This window comes from Lynx rufus, unplaced genomic scaffold, assembly GCF_022079265.1.
Source record: "Lynx rufus isolate CCGP_SWC_20201006 ecotype Redwood Valley unplaced genomic scaffold, mLynRuf1.p SCAF_37, whole genome shotgun sequence".
Classification (NCBI taxonomy): domain Eukaryota; kingdom Metazoa; phylum Chordata; class Mammalia; order Carnivora; family Felidae; genus Lynx; species Lynx rufus.
In genome coordinates this window covers 2,821,787-2,847,145 of record NW_025814853.1, presented here as the reverse complement: position 1 = coordinate 2,847,145, position 25,359 = coordinate 2,821,787, and the positions used below count along the sequence as shown (strand labels likewise).

The window sequence follows — 25,359 nt, the reverse complement described above, 5'->3', positions numbered from 1 at the left end:
CACCTTCCTCTCAGAGCACCTGCCTGTGGCCCATCACCTTCCAGCTGGCTTCCTCCCCTCCCTCAACACTAGCGCACCGCCCCCCCCCCCCCCCTGCATCCTGGGACAGCCTGGCGCTGGGGCAGGGCTAGCACAGCAGGTGCACAACAGGTGCTCAGTCGAGCTGAGCAGGGAGGTGACTGGAGAGAATGGAGCCCAGGGAGGCCCTGAGTCTGCAGCCCAGCGGTCTGTGCTCCCGGGAAAACCATGTGATGAGAGACCCTACGAGGCATTGTGGGAAAAGTACCTCTTTATAAGTCAACTCTTCTGGATGGGAGTATCACATACTACAAAGCTGTTTTCTCTACGCTAAGGAGTCAGTGTAATTCTAACTGAAATATGGACAGTTTCTCTTGAAGCGAAATGAGTGGTTTTCAAGGCCAATAAAATGCACGGGGAACAGGCCACACGCAGCAGGAACCTTCTAGCTGTGGGCATATGTTACGTAAGGAGAGGCCGACACAGGATGGCCCAGCACACGACTGCCCACCAGCAGTGCCGGCCACACGCTAAAATGCCTCCCACGCAGAGTTCAGTGGCTTAAAATCAAACCTAAAAATGTACGGAATTGGAACTGAGTATCTAGTGGTTTGAAAAGCACACATTTCTGGCGCTCCTGGGAGGCGCAGTCGGTTAAGCTCGTTGGTGAGATCAGGACCCGCATCAGGTTCTGCGCTGACAGTACAGGGATTCTCTGCCTCTCTGCCTGCCTCCTTCCTGATAGCATGCGCTCTCTTTCTCTCTCTCAAAACAAATAAGTGAACTTTGAAAAAAATAAGTAAAAATCATGTTTCTAAAGTGATTATTTTTTAACTTCAAAAACAACCCAACTGGAAAGACTGGGTTGACTGATGACCAAGGTCAGTCACACGGCAATGGCTCATCCACATCAGTCAGGACAGGAGCGCTCAGCCAAGGCAGCTGTCGGGCCCACCGGCAAAACGGCACCTGCCTCGGAAAGCCGGGCCCCACCCGGAAGGCGACGCCGGGTGCTGGGACACCTGGGAGGGCCACGTATGACGCAGCCGCTCCAGGGGTGGTTAGAGCACTCCGCCTCCCAGGCGGCCCGGCCACGCCGTGGCGCTCAGGGTGTGGGACGCCCACTGGAGCAAAGGGGGCTCCTGACCTCAGTGGGTCAGGGGTGACGCCTCCGTGTGGCTGCGAAATGAAATGGTGCCTAGGGTTGTTGGGGAGAAGTCAGGCCCCGCGCCCCCTGCCCCCTCTGACCACAGCGGTCGGGTCCCCTGCCCCTCTCCACACCTGCCCTGCGCTCTGTGACTGTAGAAGCAGACGGCGAGCACGCGTGTGCGCCCGCTGTGTTCAGGGACGTGTGCCAGTAGGCCGCGTGCTCCTTCGACCCCGTCCTGGGTAGTTCGGTGACGTGGGGCGCGAGGACGTTCTTTAACCGCCTTGTATGCCTGGACTTCGGGTGGCCTGTGGTCTTTGCTCCTAAGGCGGTGCTGCAGCGAAGCTCGCGGCGTGGAGGGAGGGCCGTGGGAGGGTGTCGTCAGCACAGCATCTGGAATCACTGGGTCAAAGGTGTGAGTGGTTGGAGTTCTGCAAGCTATTTCCAAATCGCCCCCAAAAAATTGGCCCGATTCGTTCGTGCTCGTGGCTGCAGGGTGTAAGAGCGTCTTTCCTCACTCTGGTGCGGCTGTGTTTTTATCCGGCATTTTCTTTCTTGCCAGTCTGGCAGATGAAAAATGTATTTCATTATTGGTTTTAATTTGCAGTTTTTAAATTGTGGGTGAAGCTGGCCGCCTTCTGTGTGCTTTGCATGTCGTTAGGATTCGTACCCATTGTAAGGTGACTGAAAGCTAGCAGCCAGTGCGTGTTCGCTGTGATTTGTGACAGTCAGAACACACAGGGACAGAGAAGTGTGCTCTAGGAGGGACTGGGCCCCAGCTCGGCGTCGGTGGGGGGGGGGGGGGGTCGGCGGGCCAGAGATCTGTTGTTTACAAATGAATGCAGTCACCCCCACAGTAGTAAACCCATCTGCAGAGCTACTGGAATCCCGTTTTCAAGTGAGGAAACCCGCCCGGGGCACGGAGCTCCTGCCCAAGGCCGGTGTCCCCCAGCCCCCCTTGCACTCCTGGAGTTCCCGAGGGGACAGGCCCGACTGGAACAGGGGCGGACCTCTGGGGGAAAGGCCAAGGCTGTCCCAGAGGTCAGATTGATAATGGCAGGCAGCTCCTGAGGAATGTAGCTGGGGTGTGTCGGGGGTGGGGGTCACACTCCCCCAGAAAGGGAGGCGGGGTCTGTCCTCAAGACCTCAAGACCTCACCCACTGAACACCCACCGTGTTCTCCGTGTTCTGCCCCTTGCGTACTGGTGGAGGGAGCTCCCCAGATGTCTCCCCTGGGGCCTGAGAAGGTCCCACAGCACATCCAGCGTGTGTGGGGGGACCCTCATCCCCCCACCGAGGATGACGGAATCAAAAACGATGAAGGGCGAGGACTACGACTTTTAAAGCGAGCAATGTTGGTGTTCTTTTTCTTTAATTTTTGTTCTTTTGAAAATTACATTAGTGTTTCTTGAAATTAAACGTTTTTCCCCTTAAGAAGGATTGCATAAAATGTTAAGAAAAGGTACACGTGATGCTATCAACCAGCTACTACTCCAAAATTAATTTCAAGTCCTGTGTAGTGAGAACATTTCTATACATCTTTCGACAGAGAGGACACCTACTCAGATAACCACACTGCCAGGCTGTTGTTACCTGAGCATCCAGAAAAAACAAAAACGGCCCCCTCTTGTTCACAGCCCAAACGTTTGCGGAGCCTCTGGCCACTGCTGCACAGGGTGGGTGTGAGCCTCCCGGCGGTGGCCTCCCGCAGCAGCTCCTGGAGGCCGGAGGTCGGGGCCGTGCAGTCAGAGGTGGAGTCATAGGCCCAGAAACGCTAAGTTGCTCACTCGAGTCTCCCAGCTCCCCGGTAGCGGATCGAGACCAGAGTCCAGGCCGTCGAACTTCAGACCCTGAGCCCACTGGCCCAGACGAGTCCCGGCTGCGGGTGCCCGCAGGCCCCAGGCAGCCGGCGGTCGGGGCCCCGACCGTGTGGGGCAGCGACGGGCTGGCGGGTGTGCCCCGTCCGGGGTGACGCCATCCTACTTCTGCTCCTCGGGGGGAGATGGCCGACAAGCCAGATCTTCCCGTTTTCCAAAAGAACCGGAAGTCTTGCTTTTTACATAGAACGTTTTCGTTTTTGAAAATTGGCAACTAATTAAAAAATCAGAGTGTGGACCAAATCGCAGCTCAGTCCGCGAGCTATGCCCGCGGTGAGCCAGATCCAGCCGTGCCTGGTAGCGTGTGGTCTTGTAGCTGGGAGCCTCGTTACCACGTTCACGATTCTACACGCTTGACAAAAGACAAAGAAAATGCTCCGATGACCCGGACCGGCCAGATCGGCCGGGTGGGCTCCAGAGAGAGGCCCGGCCTGTGGCCAAGGGCCGTCCCAGACTGGGGCGTCAGGTGACTGCTGGTATAACTGGGGTTCCCTTTACTCGAGGGTCGCGGTACGTTGCCGCGTGACCATACTGCAGGGCAAGCGCAGCAGGCCCTCCTGGCCTTGTCCACCTGTCCGTCCCGTGGGGTGTCGCCTGCCTCTGGCTAGGGCTGAGTGGGCCCCCGGGTGCCATCTCATCTGTGCCCTTGTGTTCTTGAGCAGAGACCGCTCCACGCCTTCTCTGGAGGGATGCGTGTGCTTTGGACCTTCCTCTGAAATCGGATTGATTTGGCCGTGGCTCTGAGGACATGAAAACGTACTGTAGGCACGGGACCTTAGAGGTACCTTGTCCGCACACCATCAAGACAAGGAATACTGCCATCTGACCTCCCCACGGTCGTGTTTGCGTTTCTGGTTGAGCGCAGGAGGGCAGGCTGATGGCCCAGCACTGTTTTTGAGTGATAGCCACCTTGTGATAAGTAAGAAAAGCTTAAAATCACATAGAGTAGGTGACCTCAGAGAACAGCTTGTGGTCCCGTTGTAAACACACCTGGAACATTACATTCTGTTCTTTGGCACACTAACCAGAACGCCCCTCGGGTCTGAGACCCTTTCTGGAATGTGAGCGGCAGTGAGGTGGGCAGCCGCGGCAGAGCCTTGTGAGACCGCGCTCAGAGACCAGCAGCCCGAGCCACGGGGAAGGAAGCCAGCTAGGGCCGGGGAGGGCTTGTCCTCTGCACCAGAAAGATGTCCTGATGCAATTGCCAGTCAGGGCTCGTCGGCTGGGCTCCAGGAACACAAGCTGGAAACAGGGCGAGTTGCTTCCCACTGGAGGGCCTGGCACACACGCCCACCGACCCCTGCCTCGGAGACCTCGTGAGGCAGATCAGGTTGGGAGCTGTCCACGAGAGCGGGGAGACTTATTCAGCACTGTGACTGTGACGGTCCCAGGACCCCAGGGGGTGACAGGTCCTGCCCTCACTGCCCAGCACCCTTTATCTCTTTGGCTCTGCCTGTCACCGCTGTCAGGACAGGAGTGGATGTGAGCGCCCGCACACCAGTGAAATCGCCACAGGTTGGCGTCTGCCGCCCCTCAGCACCATTGTGATCATGGCTAAAGAAGGTCCCAGAAGCAGCGTTCTGGTCAAAGGAGGGAGCGGCGCTGTGTTCTGAACGGTTGAGCCACGCCAGCTGCCTGCCCACGCCAATTATTATAACCTGAGGCTTTTTTTTTTTAAATTGTTTTTTAATGTTTATTTATTTTTGAGACGGAGAGAGACACAGCATGAGCAGGGAAGGGGCAGAGAGAGAGGGAGACACAGAATGTGAAGCAGGCTCCAGGCTCTGAGCCGTCAGCACAGAGCCCAACGCGGGGCTCGAACTCACGAACTGTGAGATCATGACCTGAGCCGAAGTCGGACGCTTAACCGACTGAGCCACCCAGGCGCCCCTATAACCTGAGGCTTTTTAAGAAGTGCAGAGTATCCTCTAAACTTCTTGAGAAGTGTCGTCAAGTAGATCTTTGTTGGCTCTTCTCTTGACCGTACTGTGGTGAAACATTTACTACCACTTGGGAAACGACTGGTATTGAAATAACTTTTACAACAAAGTAAATACTTTAAGAAACAGTGAAATCGGCTTATTCTTCCGCGGTATGTATTCTGGGGCCACAGCACGGCTAGCCCTCACGTCTTCAGGCTAGGCTGTTACAAGGACTAGACTTTAACACCCCTCCGTAAACAACTAGAAAGTTGGGCAAAATGTATGAAACGACTGTTTTCGGACATTGGCCAACAGCACAGGACTGTGGTCCGTAAAAGAAGGAAGACCAATGAGGCAAGTTCCAGGACCCCCTGGCTTTCTGTCTGAAGGCAGTTTCTGGGCTGCAGTCATAGGGAGGAGGGTGCCAAATAGAACTCAGAAGCCGTGCTGAGTTGGGGAAATGGGAATTGGAGTTTGGGAAGGCAGAAGGGGCTGGCAGTTGCAGGACAGAGTCCAGAAAGGAGGGTATATACAGAAGAGAACTCCAGAAACCTGCATAGACGTTCTCTTGAGTCCTCACTGCGTGTTAGCCCCAGATGTATAGAAGAAAGCTCCACAGTTCCAGGCGAAGGAAAGACAATCAGCTTGTAAGCTGAACCATTTCCAGAGCTCTCACAGGGTAGGGAGATATTCAGTCAGAGTGCTGAGTCCCCATCAGCACCTTCATTCAGTGGAGACATGGAGAAGTCACACGTCCGTAGTAGGGTGGGTATCTCTGGAATGAAGGCCCATGTAGACTTAGCCTAGACAAGCTTAAAAACAGTCTTTGAAATGACCAACCAAGGAACCTAACTGCCTATCAAAACAAAACCCAGCATTCTAGAACAAAAGTATTTTTCAAGAAAATATTATATTACAGTGCCTAACACCTAATCAAAAATTATAAGACACATGAAGAAACAGGGAAATGTGATCCATTTGCAAGAGGAAAACCAGTCAGTAGAGGCCCAGAAATAACAGAAATGAGGGAACAAGCAAAGACGTTTAAAGAACCGCAATGACTGTATCTAAGTATTTTTCAAAAAGCATGTACATAATAAGATTGGAAACAGGAGAGGCACCAAACAAAACTTGTGGAGATGAAAACTCTGATATTTGGTAAAGAAAGCTCATTGGATGGAATTAACCCAAGAATAAAGATGGTCGAGGGAAGAACAGAGAACTCGAAGGAATAGGAATAGAATCTGTCCTAAATGATGCACAAAGAGAGAAACGGGGGAAGAGAGAACAGCCTTGTCCCCATGACGGACAGTGTCCATCAATCTAACAGAAGAGGGAGGGATAGGGGGAGAAAAAGTATTTCAAGATATAATGACCAGATTTTCCCCTAAATTTGATGCAAACTCTTAACTCACAGACCCAGGAAGTGCAGCTTCCCCAAGCAGCTGGCTAAACACACACGCGAGCTTGTCACCCAGGGAGCATCGTAATCAAGCTTCTGAGAGTCAGTGATAAAGAGAATCTTAAAAGGAGTCAAAGGAAGAATAAAGGACACATCACATAGAGATGAACAAAGATGGAATGAAGACTTTTCTTCAGAAACTGTGCAAGCCAGAAGACAAAGTCTCATCAGGTTTAAAGTGCCGAAAGAAAGGAAAAGCTGTCGAGATAGAATTCTATAGCTAGCAAAAATAGCCTCCAAAAATTAAGGCAGAATAAGAACTTTCACAGACCAACAAATCTGATAGAACTTACCACCAACTGACCTGTACTATGTAGACTGTTAGCGGACACTCCTCAGGCTGAAGGAAAAAGGGACCAGATGGAAACCCGGGCCAACAGAGAGGAACGCGGAGAGGCCTATATTTTTCTTTAAACACCAGTCGTTTAAAATACACCTATTCACAATGTGTTATGGGGCTTGTGATGTATGTACAGAAGCAAAATGTATGACAGACGGCACACGTGGGAAGGGGAGGAGGAGGTGTGCCCTTGGGAGGCTCTCACGCGTGACATTGTGCAGCGTTGTGTCACAGCAGAACGAGAGAAGTTACAAACGCACATCGGAAACCACAGAACAGCCATTCTAAGACGAGAGAAAACAACAGCAACAAAGAAGTATAGCCAGTAGTACGGTGATGCAGAGAAAATGGAATAAAAAACATCAATCCCAGGGCGCCTGGATGACCCAGTCAGTTAAGTGTCTCTCAGTTTCGGCTCAGGTCGTGATCTCATCGTTCATGAGATCGAGCCCTGCGCCAGGCTCCACGGTGATAGTGTGGAGCCTGCTTGGGATTCTCTCTAAACGAATGAATGAATGAATGAATGAATGAATGAATGAATGAATCTTAAAAAAAAATCAGCCCAAATGTAGCCAAAAAAAGGAGGAAAAAGGGAACAAAGGACAGATGGACAGATAAGATAAATAGAAAACAATTTAGCAAGAAGGTACATTTATTTTATTATTTTTTTTTAATCTTTATTTATTTTTGAGAAAGAGAGGTAGTGTGAGCTGGGGAGGAGCAGAGAGAGAGGGAGACAGAGAATCCGAAGTAGGCTTCAGGCTGCGGGCTGGCAGCACAGAGCCCAATACGGGGCTTGAACCCACGAACCGTGAGATCATGACCTGAGCCAAAGTCGGATGCTCAACCGGCTGAGCCACCCAGGCGCCCCAAGAAGGTACATTTAAAACCAATCATGTTGAGGGGCACCTGGGTAGCTCAGTTAGTTAAGCGTGTGACTCTTGATTTTGGCTCAGGTCATGATCTCACGGGTTCCTGAGATCAAGCCCCACATCAGACTCCACACTGAGCATGGAGACTGCTTGGGATTCTCTCTGTCTTCTGTCTCTGCCCCTCCCCCACTTGTACGCATGTGCACGCTCCCAGGATAAATTAAAAAAAAAAAACAACCCACTTTAATTGCAGACACAGATTAAGAAGGCTGGATGCCTATTTCACATCAGGCAAAGTAGACTTCCCAGTAAGGAATATTAACCTGAGGTAAAAAGGGACGTTTCATGATGATACAGAAGTCAACTCATCAGGAAGGCATAACAATCCTAAATGTGTGTGCTCCTAGTAAGAGAGCTGTAAAGCACATGCAATTTAAAAACACAGAAATGAAAGGAAATCCAGTAAAACCTTGGATCACAAGTAACTTGTTCTGCGAGGGTTCCGCAAGACGAGCAAACATTTCTAATAAATTTCAACTCGATAAACCAGTGAGGTCTTACAATACGAGTCATACGTGACACCGAACGTCACATGATCACAGCTGAACCATTGGTCCCTCTCCCTCTCCCTGTCTCGCTGCGGGACTGTGGGTGATCATTTCCCATGCTCAGATGCTGGGTCTCAGACCACGGTATTTGGCTGAAATCAGTGATTTTTCAGAACGTTGGAAGGTGCCCACAACTGGCACTAGTGTATTTTTGTCACTTCAAAGCACCCGTGGACAGTCCTTTGCATTTCCGGACAAGAGTGAGCTTAGGAATGCTTTGCTTCATTCTAGGTCAGGCTGCCTGCAGATAGAGACCCTTTCCTCTGCTGCCTCATTGCCAGTTACATTAAATACAGAATATGGGGCGCCTGGGTGGCGCAGTCGGTTAAGCGTCCGACTTCAGCCAGGTCACGATCTCGCGGTCCGTGAGTTCGAGCCCCGCGTCGGGCTCTGGGCTGATGGCTCAGAGCCTGGAGCCTGTTTCCGATTCTGTGTCTCCCTCTCTCTCTGCCCCTCCCCCGTTCATGCTCTGTCTCTCTCTGTCCCAAAAATAAATAAACGTTGAAAAAAAAATTTAAAAAAAAATACAGAATATGACAAGAGGTTATTAATACTGTACTGAGTCAACATCCGTGTAAGTGTATACAACGGCCCCCATGCAGGAAAAGGTTGAACAGAAAGGGGGTAAGAAGAAGGAGATGCTTACAGGGGAAGTTTAGAAGAAAATCATCGAGAAGTACGAACGAGATACGTGAGTGGCCGAAACGGCAAGATTTTATAAGAAGTCTACGTCTGCCTCTTGTCTGCATAGAAGGAGGAAAGGGCAGAGGAATCCCTCACTTCAAATGAGGTTAGGGAGATGTGTAAAACGTGGGAAACAGTGCAAAATCTTATAGAAAAGCACCACCTGAATAAGGCTGTAACAGTGCGAGCAATGAGTGTTTAACAACAATGCAATGTCACATTCCCGTGAAAGCCTCAAAAGGGGGCAAAAGCAAATGTCATTGGATAGGTTTCTAGTCAAAACTGCACGAAAAGAAAAAGACTCCATTGAGCCAATAGATAGCAGGGATTCCATTAGAGATAGTGAAAGTCGTCCTACACAATAACCCTCCTCTCGTCTCCCTCACACCAGCCACTAAGTTTTTCAAAGTTAAGTGCAGGTTAGTTTGTTGGTTTTTTCTTTATATTTTGTAGTTTCTTTATTATTTTGTATTATATTACAGTATTGTAATCATTTTTATGTGAATATTTTGGGGTTGTGGAATGAGTCATCTGAGCTTCCATTATTTCTTATGGGGAAATTCTCTTTGATATACAAGTGCTTTGGATTACAAGCATGTTTCCAGAACGAATTATGCTCGCAAACCAAGGTTTTACTGTATAGAGAAGTCCATAATTATACCTGGAGACTTTAGGACTTCTCTATCGGTAATCAACAGAACAAGTAGACAGAAAAATCAGTGAGGATATAGAGGGTTTCAACATTGTCAACCAGCCTGGCCCAAATGACAGGTGTGGACCCCTCTAAAAACAACAGCAGAATACAGATTCTTTTCGGGTGCATGTGGAACATTCGACAGAATAGACCATATATATTGAGCCATAAAACTAGTCTCAGTAAATTTAAAAAGATTGAAATCATACAGACTGTATTTACTGGCCACAAAACTATTAAATTGGAAATCAAGAACAGAGCAGAAAAATGTCCAAAAAATTTGAAAGTTAACAGAACGCTTCTATTAATTTTTTTTTAACATTGATTCATTTTTGAGAGAGAGAGTGTGAGCAGGAGAGGGGCAGACAGAGAGAGAGGGAGACACAGAATCCGAAGCAGGTTCTAGGCTCTGAGCCGTCAGCACAGAACCCAATGTGGGGCACAAACCCACAAATCGTGAGGTCATGACCTGATCTGAAGTGGGATGCTTAACCGACTGAGCCACCCAGGCGCCCCTAAACAGAACGCTTCTAAGTAACTCATGGGTCAAAGAAGAAATCACAGGGAGTAGTTAGAAATTTAAGCCTTTAAATGCTTCTTTGAGAGAACACTGGTCTAAAGTCGGTAATCTACACCTCCACCAGAAAAAGCTAGAAAAATAAGAACAGATTAAATCCAAAGTTTATGGAAGGAAAGAATACGGATAAAAGTGGGGAACAGTGAAATAGAGAGGAGAAAAATGATACAGGAAATCAGACCAAATCTGATTCTTTGAAAAATATCAACAAAACTGACAAACGTGCAGTGCTGTTGACTCAGATAAAACGGTGGCTCTACAAATTGTGTCGTGAGTGAAAGGGGGGGATGTCACTGTAGGTCCTGTAGATATTAAGGAGACAACACTGCAAGAAGAACAACCACGTGCCGGTAGTTTGGCAAGTTGACCTACATAAAATTGGCAGAGTCTCCGAAAGACCGAAGTTACCGAAACTGACTCAAGAAGAAATAGAAAGGTGAGCAGGCCAGAAGAGGAGGAAGCCAGCAGATGCAGGCTAGAGAAGAACTCCCTTGGTCTGACAAAGGGCTCTTAGAGAAAGCCCGCAGCTGGCGTATCACCGAGGGCAAAGGCAATGCCAGCACTGACCCCACACGGCGCTGCCGGCCCCAACTTTGGCATAAAGCAGAACAAGAGTGGGGGGGGGGGGCAGACACGCAGAGTGCCAAAGAAGTAAAGCTGTGTTTATTCACATACTGTGTGATCAGTACATAGAAAATCCTAAGGAGCCTTAAAAAAAAACCAAAAAACAAAAAACCCTATGAGAACTAAGAAGCGACTTTATTAAAGGCCCAGAATACGAGGTCAAGGTGCCACATCGGTTATCTTTCTGTACATAGCAATGAGAATTGGAAGGCAATAAGAATGCCATTTACAGTAGCATCCAAAACTATGGAGTCCTTAGGGATATACTAAACGAAGTATCTGTGCACCAAAGAAGACCATTGCAGAGAAAATTAGGACCTAAATAATGGAGAGACATACCATCTTCATGGACTGGAAGACTCGGTGTGAAGATGTCATTTCTTCCAAAATGTGTCTATACACTTACCACAATCCCAGTCAAAACACCAGCAGGCTTTTTAAAATTGAGATCAAAAATTAAAACTTACACAGAAATGCAAAGGATGTAGAATAGCCAAAGCAGTCTCGACAAAGAACGAAGTTGAAGGATTTTACTTAATTGTGAGACTCAGGGTAAAGGCACAGTGATCGTGACAGCGTGGTTTTGGCAAAGTGTACACATGTCCAGGGAGGAGTGGGTAGACACACACACACACACACACACTGATTTTTTGGTTAATGCAAAGATTCTATGGTAATTTAAGGAGAAAGGATAGTTGCTTCAATAAATTGTGCTGGAAGAACTACACATGCACATGGGGGGGAAATGAACCCCGACCCTTCCCTTATACCAAATACAGAAATGAAGCCTGCGGGGCTCATTCGGTTGAGCGTCCAACTCTTGATCTCAGCTCAGGTCTTGACTCGGGGTCCTGTGAGTTCAAGTCCCACGTTGGGCTCCGCCCTGGGCGTGAAGCCTGCTTAAAAAAAAAAAAAAAAAAAAAAAAAAAAAAAGCCAGAATCTATTATAAGCCTAAACATAATAGCTAAAACTATAAAACTTCTAGAAAAAAAAGCACAGTAGAGAATCTTTGTGACTTTGGATAGGCAGAGAGAGATCCCTTGGGGTACAAAAAGTCTGAACCATAAATGAAAACACTGATAGGTGGGACTCCCCATCAACAGCGCAGAGTTCCGCTTGTCCAGTGGCACCGTGCGGATGGCGGGAAAACAAGGTTCAGGCTGGGAGAGACGCTGTGTGCGTCAAGGACGTGTATCCAGAACATACAAAGTCGATAAGAAACAAATACAATAAAATACAGCGAAACTCCTTGAAAAGACAATTTTTGAAAGATATTTTTGGTTTTTGGAGGGTTTTTATTGAAAGTTTAGTTAACATACAGTGCAGTATTGGTTTCAGGAATAGAATTCAGTGATTCATCACAAAAGATAATTAGGTGGCCAATAAGCCCACAAAAGATGCTCCACATTATTGGTTATCAGGGAAATGCACATTGAAACCACAACGATGTGCCCCTACACGTTGGCTCGGATGACCACGAGAATTTCAAGGCCTGACAATATCAAGTGGTAGAGGGATGTGGAGCAGTGGGAACCCAAACACACACTGTGGCAGCACCCAATACGGTGCCACTACTCTGGTAAGCGGTTTGCCAGCTTCTTAAAAAGTTACACGTACGCTCACTGCACGACGCAGCCGCTCCGTTCTGAGGTAACCGTGCAGAAGAAATAGAAATATCCAAGCTCCGGGACACCTGCGTGGCTCGGTCGGTCGAGCATCTGACTCTTGATTTTGGCTCGGGTCACGATCTCACGGTTCGTGGGTTCGAGCCCCACATCGGGCTCTGCGCTGACGATGCGGAGCCTGCTTGGGATTCTCTCTCCCTCTCTCTGCCCCTCCCCTGCCCACGCTCTGTCTCTCAAATAGAAAAAAAAAAAAGAACTATCCATGCACCCAGAGACTTTAGCATCAGTGTTCACAACACCTTCATTCATGACCTGCCCACATAGGGGGCGACACAAGTACCCACCCCCAGATGGATGGGATACCCAAGGGTGCCGGCGTGTAATGGAACGCTGCTCCACAAGTAAAAGAGCTAGCATACCCAAGACAGCATGAATGAATCCCAAGAAACATTTCTTTGGTCTCCGGAAGAACCAGACTTTAAAAAGCACCTAGTGTATTCTAGAAGGCCGGTCAGTGCTCGGTTGGGGCTGCAGGGTGATGAAAACGTTCCGTACATAGATAAACGCCGTTGAAATGTACACTTAAAAATGGGCGCATCAAAAAAATTTTTTAGAGCTTGAGTCTGGGAGAGGGGCAGAGAAGGAGACAGAGACAGACCCAAGCAAGATCCACGCTCCACACAGGGTGTGACATGGGGCTCAATCCCGTGACCCTGGGATTAAGACCTGAGCCGAAATCAAGAGTCAGATGCTCAACTGACCGAAGCACCCAGGTGCCCCAAATGGGCGCATTTTGTTGCCTGTAAGCTGTAACTCAGTAGGAACTTTTTAATTGTTTTCTTTAATCTTTACTTTTGAGAGAGAACATGCGTGTGCGTGTGCAAGTGGGGGAGGGGCAGAGAGAGGGGGACAGACCTCCCAAGCAGGCTCTGCTCGGACAGCAGCGAACCCGATGTGGGGCTCGAACTCACAGATCGTGACCTGAGCCGAAGTCAGACATTCAGCCGACTGAGCCAGGCGCCCCGAAACTGTTTTTAAAATAAGGAGCAGCTGCGGTCAGCGTCACCCACACATCAGGGAGCAGCTGTGGTCCAGTGAAGTTTCCCGGCGAACGTCGCCGTTCAGTCTCTCCTGCCCCACGGCCACGCATTTGTTCTCCGTTCCTAGCATAGGGCAGCCGAGCGCGTCACAGCAGAACGGGCTCCCCCACGGTGACACCACCATCCGCTGGTTGCGGAACCCTTATCAATTTGCCCGGCTCTCCTAATTACTCTGCACGGTGGAAGCTAGGAGCTCCCCGGGGAAGGCCATTACCGCAGGCAGGGCCCTCCCAGCGGCCCGGGCTGCTCAGGCCTCAGGAGTCCCTGGGCCGCCTCGAGGGTGAAGGAGCCTCGAGCTCCTACCCTCGTCCCGGCCCGAACTGCCGACACCTCAGGCCTGCACACACGGTTTGAAGAAGCACCTCGACTTAAAAAAAAAAACATTAAGCCCAGTTTATAGAACAAACCCGCTTTCGCTTTCTCTCTGTGGTTTTTTTATTGAAGTATAATTGGCAAACGATTTCCTATTAGTTTCGGGTGTAACATCGGTTTTCTGGGCTCGTAAGCGGTTTATTCCATTTCTGGAGAACACTGCACAGTTAGGTCACACCCCTGTCCCCTTGCTGAGAAAGGCCACTGGGAGCCAGCAGCCCCTCCAGCCACAGATGTGATAAGACCTGGCTGCGTTCCGGGGAGAACTCACTTACGAAACCGGAGGCAGTCTTGTTTGGAGTTTCGTTGCCTTTCCGGATACTACACTCACAAGGTGGGTGCGGCTCTCCGGAGAGGTTCCCGCACCCACGCGGCGGGCATCTCTGCCACCGTGAACCTGAAGGTGGTGAGGCCGGGTTCGCCACTAAATGTGACTGCTGCACTTTTAAAATGCAGCCTTTGTTGGGGCGCCTGGGTGGCGCAGTCGGTTGAGCGTCCAACTTCAGCCAGGTCGCGATCTCGCGGTCCGTGAGTTCGAGCCCCGCGTCGGGCTCTGGGCTGACGGCTCGGAGCCTGGAGCCTGTTTCCGATTCTGTGTCTCCCTCTCTCTCTGCCCCTCCCCCGTTCATGCTCTGTCTCTCTCTGTCCCAAAAATAAATAAACATTGAAAAAAAAAATTAAATGCAGCCTTTGTCAAGCTAAAACTGTCCCTTATACTCCTGATTTACTAAGTGTTTTCATCACAAATAGGTGTTAATAAGCCTGATCAGGTTTTTTTTTTTTTGGCGTTGATCCTGGTAAACATTTTCTTTTTCACTTATTAGTGTGGCAAAATATGGTGGTAGATGTTCTGAAAATAAGCCAGCCTTGCGTTACTGAGGTAAACTTTACTTGATAACGATGTTCTGTTTTAATACTTGGTTGATTTGATTTGATAATGTTTATATATAGTTTTTGTAGCTATGTTTACAAGTTAAATCGGCCCGTAAGTGTCTCTTGCGTTGTCCTTGTATGGTTTGGGAATAAAACTGGCCAGGCGTCTCGCACTCTTTTTTACTTTTCTGAATAATTTGAATAAGATGGAAACATACTGTCCCTTGAAAATCTGGTTTCTGTGAAAATTCAGTAGAACCCCCTGTGAAGCCATCTGAGCCTGGGGCCTTTGGGAAGAGAATTACTCAACAGTTCAATTTCCTTAATAGTTACTGGATATTTCAAATGCTGTCTTTTGGTTGTGATTTTGGAGTTTTCTGTTGTTTCCAGGTTTTATCAGTGTACTAGTGGGTAGCTGTTGGTAACACTCACTTGTGCCCAGTTATCCCCTGCTGTGTTTATTTGCTCCCCTTGTTTGGATCAGTCTTGGCAGAAGTTCTCGTCACCACAGGCAACAGTTTGGGCTCCGTTAATGTTCTGTATGTGATTTTCCTCGGGGCTTCTGTTTTACTGAAGTCCGCCTCTACCTTCACAATTTTACGTCTTGTTTCCCTCAGTTTGTTGTGTTGCTTTCTCTCTGGCTTCTTCTGCTGGAGGTGTAGCTCACCTCCTTGCGGGTGAGCTGCTGTGGTCCCCAAGAAGTGGGTCTCAGCTATGTCCTGCAAATTCTGGGACTCAGTTCTGAATAGTTCTTAATTCATTTTATGGATTCCTTTCTAACGCAAGGATGAATCCGTAATGTGATGTCAGTTTCACATCTGAAGGGACCCTGGAGGGTTTGCTATTGGTGTCTAATTTTATTGCATTATGTCTGGAAGGAATTGAGACTTGCTCTATGGCAGGTCTGATATGTGGTCCGATTCTGCCTATGGTCCATTTGCTGAAGAAGAAATTCTATTCTCTGCCTACCAGTTTAGATGTCTGTGTGTCTGATAACTCAGGCAAATCAATTCGATTAAGTCTTTGCCACCTCTGCCTGGGTTTGTCTGTCTGTGAGCGGTAGGGACAAGTTACAGTCTCCATGTGCCTGTGCTGAATTATCTGTTTTTCCCTTGTAGCTCTGTCCGTTGTTTTCAGATATACTCTGAAGCCAGACCTGTACCAGTACAGAGACCTTATTCCCCGGTGATGACACTTGTTGTATCATTGTGTTTTATTTTTTTAGTTTTAAATTTTATGTGTCTTATTTTTTTTTTTTAACATTTATTTACTTTTGAGACAGAGAGAGACAGAGCATGAACAAGGGAGGGTCAGAGAGAGAGGGAGACACAGACTCTGAAACAGGCTCCAGGCTCTGAGCTGTCGGCCCAGAGCCCGACACGGGGCTCAAACTCACGGACCGCGAGATAGTGAGCTGAGCCGAAGTCGGCCGCTTAACCGACTGAGCCCCCCAGGCGCCCCTTGTGTGTCTTATTTTAAATGGGTCCTCCACACGACATCTCATGGGACCTTGGGTTTTTTTTTTAATTAGTCTGAGAGTTTTTTATCTTCATCAGCAAGTTTAACTTATTTGTATTTATTAAATTCTTACCTCTGGGATTTAATTTTTCTGCTCTACTTTCTTTGTTTCCTTCTTCCACATTCCTGTTTTTCATGGGAAAAGTCTAGCTGGCTTCTGCTTTGTTACAGGTTTCGTGTTCTGACTTTGTCTTAGCGTCACTGATTCCCAACCACGTTCGTGCAGCCCTGCCGGGTTCCGAGACACCCCCCTCCCCCCCCCCCCCCCCCCCGGCTGGAACCCTCACGTTGGGTCGCTGGTGTCGTGCTCAGGGTTCTGATTTCCCTGTTGCTCAGGCCCGTTGTAGCTTCTTCTGGATCTGTTTCTCTCCTTATGTCAGCACTTCTCCCGAGAGGGTTTTCAGTGTAGATCCTTCTATAAAACCGGGTTTGTTTCCCCCGTGCTTAACAAACCCTCGTGTCTGAGTCCCTGCAGGTGTTTAGAGGTTCGTGTCTGAGAACTCGGCACAAGGACGCGGAGGCCTCGTGTAAGTTCTGCCTCCTCCAGAGTCTGTCCTCCGCCGTCACGCTCCAGGAGGACACCCTCCGGCCCTGCGGTGGGTGCAGGAACAGCGTGACTGTGACTGGGAGGGAGGGGCTTGTTCCTGTGCCTCGGGAAGGACAGTGACAGGTATTTCCGGGGCGTCTTCGGCTCCTGTGACCAGGTTTCCGGCGCATGGGCGGCTCTACCACACGTGCTCTCCGCACCACCGCACGCGCTCCTCACCTGTATTTCAGTTTGCCGGAGTCACCACAGTCCCGACGACGCAGCGTCACACACGGGCACGTGGGATGCCTTTGTTTCAGGCCGTTGATGGAACCGCTACGGATGTGCGGCTTTTGTAGCTCACTCTGGCCTGGTCCCTGTGGGGATGAGGGAACCCTGTGGACGAGCGGGAAGCCCAGCTGTCCGCAGAAGGGGGCACAGCTCGGGGGTTCACACCCCACCAGGCGCTGTCCTGTCTGCGGCATTTACGGTTCACTGACCCGGGAGCTAACGCAGGCCGGCAGCCTTGGCCATTTGCCCGCAACGTGCTGGACAGAGGAGCTAACCTGGCCGAGAGGCTAACCTCTGGCCACTGACTCACAGGATGGTAGTGGCTCACTGCTCTGGTTTATGTGCCCCTAAAGCAGCATGCACAGAAGCCGGGGAGGTTGGGAACAGGTCCCTGATCGCTACGGGAGGCAGACAGGGCCTTTCCTAGGAAGGCTATTGCATTTTCTGATACGAACTTCCACCTCTCAGAGCCAGAGTGATACTGCCTAGGCGTCCACATGGTGACCCCAGGCCCTGGAGCCAGCCCCCCTTTTCTGTAGAAGAGCCTGTTCTGGAAACGTCCGCTGGAGAGCACCCAGAAGCACCGCAGGCCGCTGAGGCCGGAACGTGGTTCCGCTGGCCCCTCCCAGAGTGGTTGGGCAGGGGCCGACCCTCTACCTTCCGGCCCAGGGGGTAGGCGCTGTGCCGGGACTGATGGGAGCAGGTGCTGTCCGGGAGCACGGAGTCGGGAGCCCGGGACACCTAACCTCCACCCAGATCCTGGGCTGGGCACCCCCGGCTGGGCCAGATCACCGGTCCCTGCAGCCCTGCCGTCTGCTGGCCTCCTGTGGCCTCCTGTGGCCTCCTGTGTCACAGACCAGCCCACAGGTAGCTGGCTGGAAACTGAGCCGAGCTCGGGGCCCCGGGCTTCGTGGGCAGAGGGCCGCCCTGCCGTCTGGCTTCTCCTAGGCTCACGTCTCAGGTCAGAGATGGCGGGGTGCGGCCCGAGGGTGGGGGAGGAAGCACACATTCATCAGATTTGCTTTCATTTACCAAGCACCAGCACTGCGGCGGAAGCCATGAGCCCGGTCCTGCCTCCCCAGTGAGGCTGGGGCCGCTCTTCCGTGAGGAGCCAGGCAGATGGGAACTGCCCAGACTTGGGACTGACTGCCCCAAGTTCAACTCGTGATACAGCAGTCTCCAGTTAGTTTGTCTCGGCCGCTTCCTCCAGGCAGCCTCCAGTGCAGGCCACGCTCCTCACCTGGGGGGTGGGCGCCACCCGCTTTCCCTTTGCGTTGGTCGGTGGTGGCGGGCAGGCCGGTGGCGGGCAGGCCTCCACACAGCCCCTGTAGAGGATGAGGCAGGCGTGTGCACAAAAAGCTTCGCTCAGAGCCCCGTCTGGCTGCGCGTCGGGACTCGGCACACGTGACACTTGTCCTCACGTGCTCAACCCTGCCGAAGGGAAAGGCCCCTGGGAGCCACCTCCGGCCGCCCTGCTGCCCACCGCAGCTGAAATCCAACAGGGAGCAGTGGAGGAGGCCCGCCGGCCACCTGATGGAGCTGTTCCTGCTCTTGGCGGCTCTGTCCCTCTGCCCCTCCCCCTGGGCTACCCGAAAGCAGCCGTGGGGTCCCGAAGGCCATCATCAGATGTCCAGAGAGCAACCTGAGGGCCCGGTCCGGTGTGGGGAGGCCTGTGGCCACAGCGGCTCACAGCGCCTTGAGCACGATGGCAGCTTGTGTGCCCATGGCCGAGGGGCGTCCTCCCAAGGGGCCTCGTTTTCGTGGAAAAGGATAGTGTTGCCTCAGCCGCTCACAGCTGCTCCCCTGCCAAGAGAGGCGGAGGGCAGCTCACTGCCACGGGCAAGGGGGGGTGGTGGGCATGAGGACCAGCAGCCCCTAACGTGTGAGGGTCCCCGGCCGCCTGGAGCAGTGAGAGGGAGAGAGAGAGAGAGAGAGAGGAGAGGGAGAGGGAGAGGGAGCGGCAGAGGGTGAGCCTGCCTGGCTGACGGGAGAGGACCTGCCATGGTTCCTGTGGACAGTGCGAATCTTACCTTGTGTACCTAGTGCTTAGGCTTAGATCTGTGGAAAGGAGGCAGATCGGAACCCGCCCCGTCCCATCTGGTCGCCCCTGGCCTTCTGCCATCCCCACCCGGCGCCTCACAGGCCTGCCGTCCGCACGCAGCCCCGGGTCCTGGGTGAGGGCAGAGACAAGCACGGCCCCGGTGTCCAGAAGCCGGCTCAGCCTTCGCACACCTCCAGCGTGCTCTCTGTGCCTTCTTTCCCTTCTGGGGCCCAGAGGCTTCTTTCTGCTGTCGCCTCTGCCTTCCAGGTCGGGGGCAAGCCAGGCTTCATTTCCCGGCCACCGCTCTCTGCTCCCTCCCTGATCTCCAGTTCTCGCCGCCCTGGCCCTGCCCCTGCCCCCCACCCCTGCACCCACACACCTGCCACCCACCCGCCCCACCTCAGGCCTCTCTCAGCACCTCTTTCCTGTACAGCTGAGCTTCAGGCCCCGGAGAGGGCACAGAGTCCACGTGGAAGGCAGGGACTGCTCTCCAGGTCCTGCCTGCCCACCTTGGACAAGGCGGCCCTGGACAAGGCCAGAACTGGCCTCTCTTCAAGGCCTGTACTCATGGAGCATTTCCCCTAAATTCCCTTCCTTAGGGCCCCAGTGTGCTCCCAGGCCCAGGACGGGAGCCACACTGGGCCACACTGAGAGGCCCCAGTAGACAGGCCTGGGTAAGCTCAGAACCGGGGGCAGGGGGAGCCCTGAAAATATTAGGAAGGAGCGATTAGGGGTTGGTGCTGGGTGTTAACCTCAGGAAGGAAGGGGACAGCACAGAGATGCTGGCATGTTTCACAAGGAGGTTGGTCTGTGATCAGTGCCCCCAGCCCAAGGCCAGGAGCAGCTCGAGGAAGGATCTGGGGTCTCCTGTTCACCCCCCTCCACCTGCTGAGTCCAGGAATGTGTGCCCGGAGCCTCTGCACCAAGGGCGGACAGCAGTTCCTGCAGGGTCACTCAGGTCAGGCCCAGGGCCCTGGGAAGAAGCTCGCAGCTTCCGGACACGCGGGGTCGGGAAGCCAGGCTACTCCACATCCGCTGTTCGCTAGAGGCTTGGGTTCCATCCCAACATGCCGGGAAGCCTTGGAAGGTTTTGGGGAGCAGGACATAATCTAATTCACAACCACTAATCAAAAAGGGGGTTTGGGATGAGGGGCAAGGAGACTGAGAAGGGCTGAACCCAGGGGCGCGAGGGCTCCCACAGAAGCAGGTGCGAGGTTTCTGTGGGAGCAGCGTCCGTCAGCGTGTCAGGTGACACGCGGGGGCGGGGAGGGGACGCTGAAGGCCCGGAGGGACCAGCCGAGGCTGTAGCCAGCCAAAGAGACCTCGTCCCTTGTGTCCAAGACTACGGCTGGGACTTGAGGCCTGCAGCGCCCCCAGCCCCAGGGGAGGCTCTGGAGAGCGAGGACAGCCCTGGGCCCGGCCCTTCCGGCAGTCTTCCGAGGCCCAGGTGGCATGTGCTCAGGGCAGCTCGCCCCCCTCCCCGCCCCAGGCAGCATCCCCAGGTCAGAAGGGGGCTGAGCAGTGGCCCTGAGCACCCAGGGAGCTGGGACCAGCGCCACCCGTGTACATAGGGTCCCGGGAGCCTCCGAGATGGGGACCGGTTCACAGCTGGAGGCCTCGGGCAGCTCGCTGAGCCTTCCCGAGGGTGGGAGCTGGGCCAGCTGCACACAGGAGGCCAGTCCTGTGCTCAGACGCTGAAGGCTGATGAGGACCAGAGAGCAGAGAGAGAAATCCCAGGCCGGGCTCTGCAGAGTGGCTCAGGCAGGGATCAAAAGGGCAGCGTGGAGGAGGCCGCGTTTCCACAAAGCAGCCACAGGCCTGCTCGAGGGCACACCTCAGGTTAAGCAGGGAAGACACACATCATGGTCACGGGGTGTGTGCTGGGGATGAACGGGCCTGACCTGTCCGGCTTCATGCCTGAGCCCGGACTGCTCTTGCCCAGGAGGAATCTGCCGCCTCCTCAGGGAGGGCTCCGTGGGCAGCCTTCTTGGCCTTTCTCCCCAAGGCCGCACATGGTGCCAACACTGTTGCGGGGGGGTGGGGGGGGAGGGAGCCCCCCAGGGTTGTGACCCTGTCCCTCCCACTGACTGCTGCCTTCCAGAAGGAAACCAAGCGGATCACGGGACGGAGAGGGGGCAGGGTAGCAGGATGGGGCTGCCTGGAAGTCCGAGCCTGCGGGTTTGCTTGTAGGATGCAGGCCGGGAGAGCATGTGCACAGGAGGAACGGGTCTGGAGTTGGACAACCAAAGACACAGGCCCTTCCTTCATGAGGGAGAAGCAGCCATGGCCTTGGGAAGCCGAGAGGGGCACGGGAGCGTCCAGGGACCAAGCGCACCACCGCCCCACCCCAGGACCCCGGTGATCGCAGGCCAGGCACTAGGAGAGCAGGGCCTGGCCCCAGGATTCGGTCCCAGGGCGTAGGAGGGAGACCTAAGGGTGTGTGACCCTGGGGAGGCTTCAGGGAAAGGAGCCAGGTGGCTGGAGATGACAGAAGGGGCTCCGGGTGAGGGCCAGGGGCCCGAACTGCAGCTCATAGCACTCGGGACACGATCGGGAAGTGCAGTGGACATCACCGGCTGCAGGCCGGCCCTCTTCTGTCCCATCCGCCCGTCCTCAGGTCTCACCCAGGTGGGTCCCCACCGTCCAGCATTCCCCGCTCATGCTGTGTGCAGTCCTGTGCTGGCCGGGCCCAGGGTGACGGGCTCAGCCACCCTGGGCAGATGGCACACGTGTCCCCCATGTGTCTCACGCGTGAGATGCTGCTGCCAGACCCCGCCTTTCCCCATCTGTACACTCTGGGGTGGTGGTCCCGTCCAGCGTGGACCCTCCTGGGGCTCTGGAGGTCCTGGCCCTCCCTGCTGGGCCAGCTCACGAGAGGGAGCCACTCTAGCTTGTCTCTTATAACTGCTTCTTAATAACAACTTTTTTTTTTTTTTTTTTTTTTTGCGCAAAAGAAATACATCTGTAGTTCTAAAAGCTTGGCAGATAAGAAAAGCCTGAAAGACAAAAGTCTCCTACCCCGCCCTAGCGCAGATGCGCTGTTGTGGGTGCTTGGAAGGGTGGCCCCGGAGTGTCAGCCCACGCCTGTGATGCGTGGTCCGGCTCCCAGGTCCTTGGCCTGTGCCTGGCCGTGTGTGTTGGGGCTGCTGGGTGGCTGGAGGTGCCTGGCAAGCATGGCCAGCACGCAGAGGGCAGCTGGCAGCTGGGGAAGTGCTTGAGACCGGCCACGAGTCAACCTTTAACCTCGGCACCCCCCCGGGACCCACTACAAAATGGTCATGGCAGGGGATGACGTTTTCAGGGCCAAATGTCCAGAGTGCCCAGTGGAGGGGCAGGCCCGGGCCCTGCGGTGCAGCTGGAGAGCACGTGCCCACAGAGACCTCGTGTCCCAGGACCCCAGGGCACAGTTGCTGCCGTTGAACGGCTTCCCTGGAAGGACCTCTGGGCTGACGGGCTCTGGTGACAGTGCCCAGTGTGGGGGTGTGGGTCCCACCGGCAAGAAACACAGCGGCTCGTACTCGGGGAGCCCGGCTTCCCGAGCACCCGGCTGCCTGCCCCTTCCTGCCCTTTGTGGTGTGACATGCTTTTCTCTTGCTGTTCTTCTGCTAGAGCTCACAGCACCTCCAGCAGCCGACAGCCTCAGACACCCTGACGGGAGCCCCGTGGGCACACAGGCTGCCCTTGCCATCGAAGGGGTGAAGACAGAAGCCCAGGCCAAGGCCAGGCCCTCCAGAACTGCCAGGGCTCACCCTGCAAAAGCTAAATGCTGCCAGAGGCCCCCCAAGATCCGTAACTACAACTTAAAGGACTGAGTTCCCCTGTCGGAGCTTGGGTCCCCAAGCTTCGATCACGCGGCAGGGGTGCGTGTGCGCAAGCACCCATGTGTGCACGAGCGCGGGGTGCAGGCAGAGAGCTTCGGAGCAGGCTCCCCAGAGCCACCGAGGTGCCCCACTGACCAGCCTGGAGCCATTAAAGTCCGTGCCTCCCGTGCTCTCTCTGGGCCGTGGAGCCGTCTGCTTGTCCCCCTTGGGAAAGGGCATCAGCGCGTGAGCGCCACGTGAGAGGAGTCCAGGCCGGCCTCCACGGCGGGGGCGTGGGGGGCGGTCACAGGCACCACGGCCCCCCCAGAACCCGCTGAGGGTGGTGGGGGACACGGGGAGCAGAATGCCCGCACACGGAGTGCTGTGCGTGTGAGGGGCCCTCCTGGGAGAAGTGAAAGCTGGGGGTCAGGGTGAGCCCCCGTGGCCAGTCCGGGTCCCCGAGCTCTGGCCCGCGTGCCGGGGCGCTCACGTCAGGGAGCTGCTGTGGTGGACGTGGCCCTTCCGGTCCTCAGCCGGCCCCGTGAGGCCAACAGGGCGACGGGTCACTCCGGCGCCTCCCACGTCCACCCCGCAGTGAGGCATTCCTGACGCCCAGATGCCCGGAGCCGGGCGCCCGATCCCCTGGGCTCCAAGCGCTGCAAGACCACGGCCACACCTCGGTGCCCGAGAAACGCCCCACGTCGTAAGCGCGCACCCCTCACACCCGCGGGCGCATTCTGCAGTGAACTCAGCGGTTGGGACCACGGTCCCTGGCCTCGGGGGTCAGCGTGGGGGAGGCCAGGGCATGTGCTGCCCCCTTCATCCAGAGCCCTCGGCCTTTTTGTCCCCTGGCGTCCACACCTGGTTGGCACGGCCAGAGCACTCCTTGCCTGCAGCCGTGCTCAGAAACGGAGACAGCCTGTCCCCAACCCCGGGCAGAGCGTGGTTGTGCCCTCAGGTGGCCTGGGCACTCTGCACTGGGGCTTTCCCTTTTGGGGCAAGCTGTCCCTGAACCGGGAGGACAGGAGAGGGCTGCCGGGCTGCCGTGCGACCTGTATGCATCACGTGGCCTTTGTGGCTTCAGTTTGCCCTCAAGTAAAATGTGAACGGCGTCATCCGCCTGCCTGGCTCACAGGTGTGGGGGGGTGTGCAGATGCACATCACAAGGTGAGGCCACGAACGGTGCTGGTGGTGTTTGTCCGACACAGCTGCCCGGTGCAAGACCGAGGGGTCACAGGCCAGGTCCCAGTGGCTTGAAATGGCCCCTGCCCCATCTTGTGCCTCTGTAACGTGCTTCATTGAGCTCCATGTGAACACACAGGCATGGGGGGTCACCCTTACTGCAGGCTCGTCCTAGGGGGCCACACTTCCAGGAGCCTGACCAGGCAATGGAGGGTCATTCCCAACATGCCAGGAAGCAGCAGCAGCCGGGAGGCGGCCCTGCCCAGGGGTGGCAGGAGTCCCGGTGCTCTGCTGTTCGTAGAAGTGGGGCACGGCCGTGTGACTTTCTTATGCTGAAAAACTGGGTAGAGATGTCCTGTCACTTCCCACGGAGACACCTTAGAGCCCGTGAGCGAGTCCCCGAGCCGTCTCTGTGGTGCAGACCCAGGCCCTCCCTCCCAGGCTGTGTCGCCCTGGAAACAGCCCCCGTCACCTGGGCCCCTGGCAGGCAGCAGTGACCAGCAGGAAGTGAGCCTGGGATACTTTAAGTCACCAAAAGTCCGGAGTATCGTGCAGCACGATCCAGCCGGTCCTGACCCGGGGTGCAGGATATCTGAAAAATTATTAAATCGGAAGAGAAAAAAAAACCCATGGGAAGGTTGTTCAGGACATTAATTCACCTGTTGGCCTTAGGGCCCTCCCGACCCCCTTTCCTGGTGGGAAGCCCCCAGGGACAGGATGCCACCCGAGAGACTGGAGCAGGTGCCGACGGGACCTTAACGGGGCTGGTGAGCGCTGTGGGGCATGCAGGGGCACGCGGCCAAGTGAAGCTGTGTGGTCGGGACTCACGGTGCCAGTCCCGTTCTCTGCTGTCCCTGAGTGTCCCAAGCCAGCGTCCTGCTCCACACAGCTCCTGGGCTCTTGAAAGCCGGGCGGAAGGGGTCGCCATGGAGTCCAGGGAGCAGCGTTTGATTTCAAGACAATGAGGTGGCTTCCAAGAAGCAGCGGGGCTCCGGCCATGCAAGGGACCGCTAGGGGCTCTTCTGGCCTCACAAAGAGCCCTCGTGGGGGCCCATCAGGTGGCCCGGCCCTGCAGGGCATGGTCGCCAGGGCTGGATGACGGTCGTCCTGGACTCTCAGGTGACCCCTAGACGGGCCGCCTGTTTCTTTTTGGTCTGGAAGCCTAGGTCTTTTTGCAAGTTCGGTAACCACGTGAGCAGGGAAAA

At 54.1% G+C, this 25,359-nt stretch overlaps 1 protein-coding gene across 1 annotated transcript in view; it reads left to right on the top strand.

The window, feature by feature from the left end:
- The window catches only part of CCDC57 (coiled-coil domain containing 57), a 104,564-nt gene extending 80,490 nt beyond the window's left edge, over positions 1 to 24,074 (top strand). The window contains exon 20 of the mRNA XM_047093993.1: positions 22,782 to 24,074. Coding sequence (XP_046949949.1) covers positions 22,782 to 22,984 — 203 coding nt within the window. The 3' untranslated portion in view covers positions 22,985 to 24,074. The remainder of the gene's footprint in view (positions 1 to 22,781) is intronic.
- Positions 24,075 to 25,359: the final 1,285 nt, after the last annotated feature.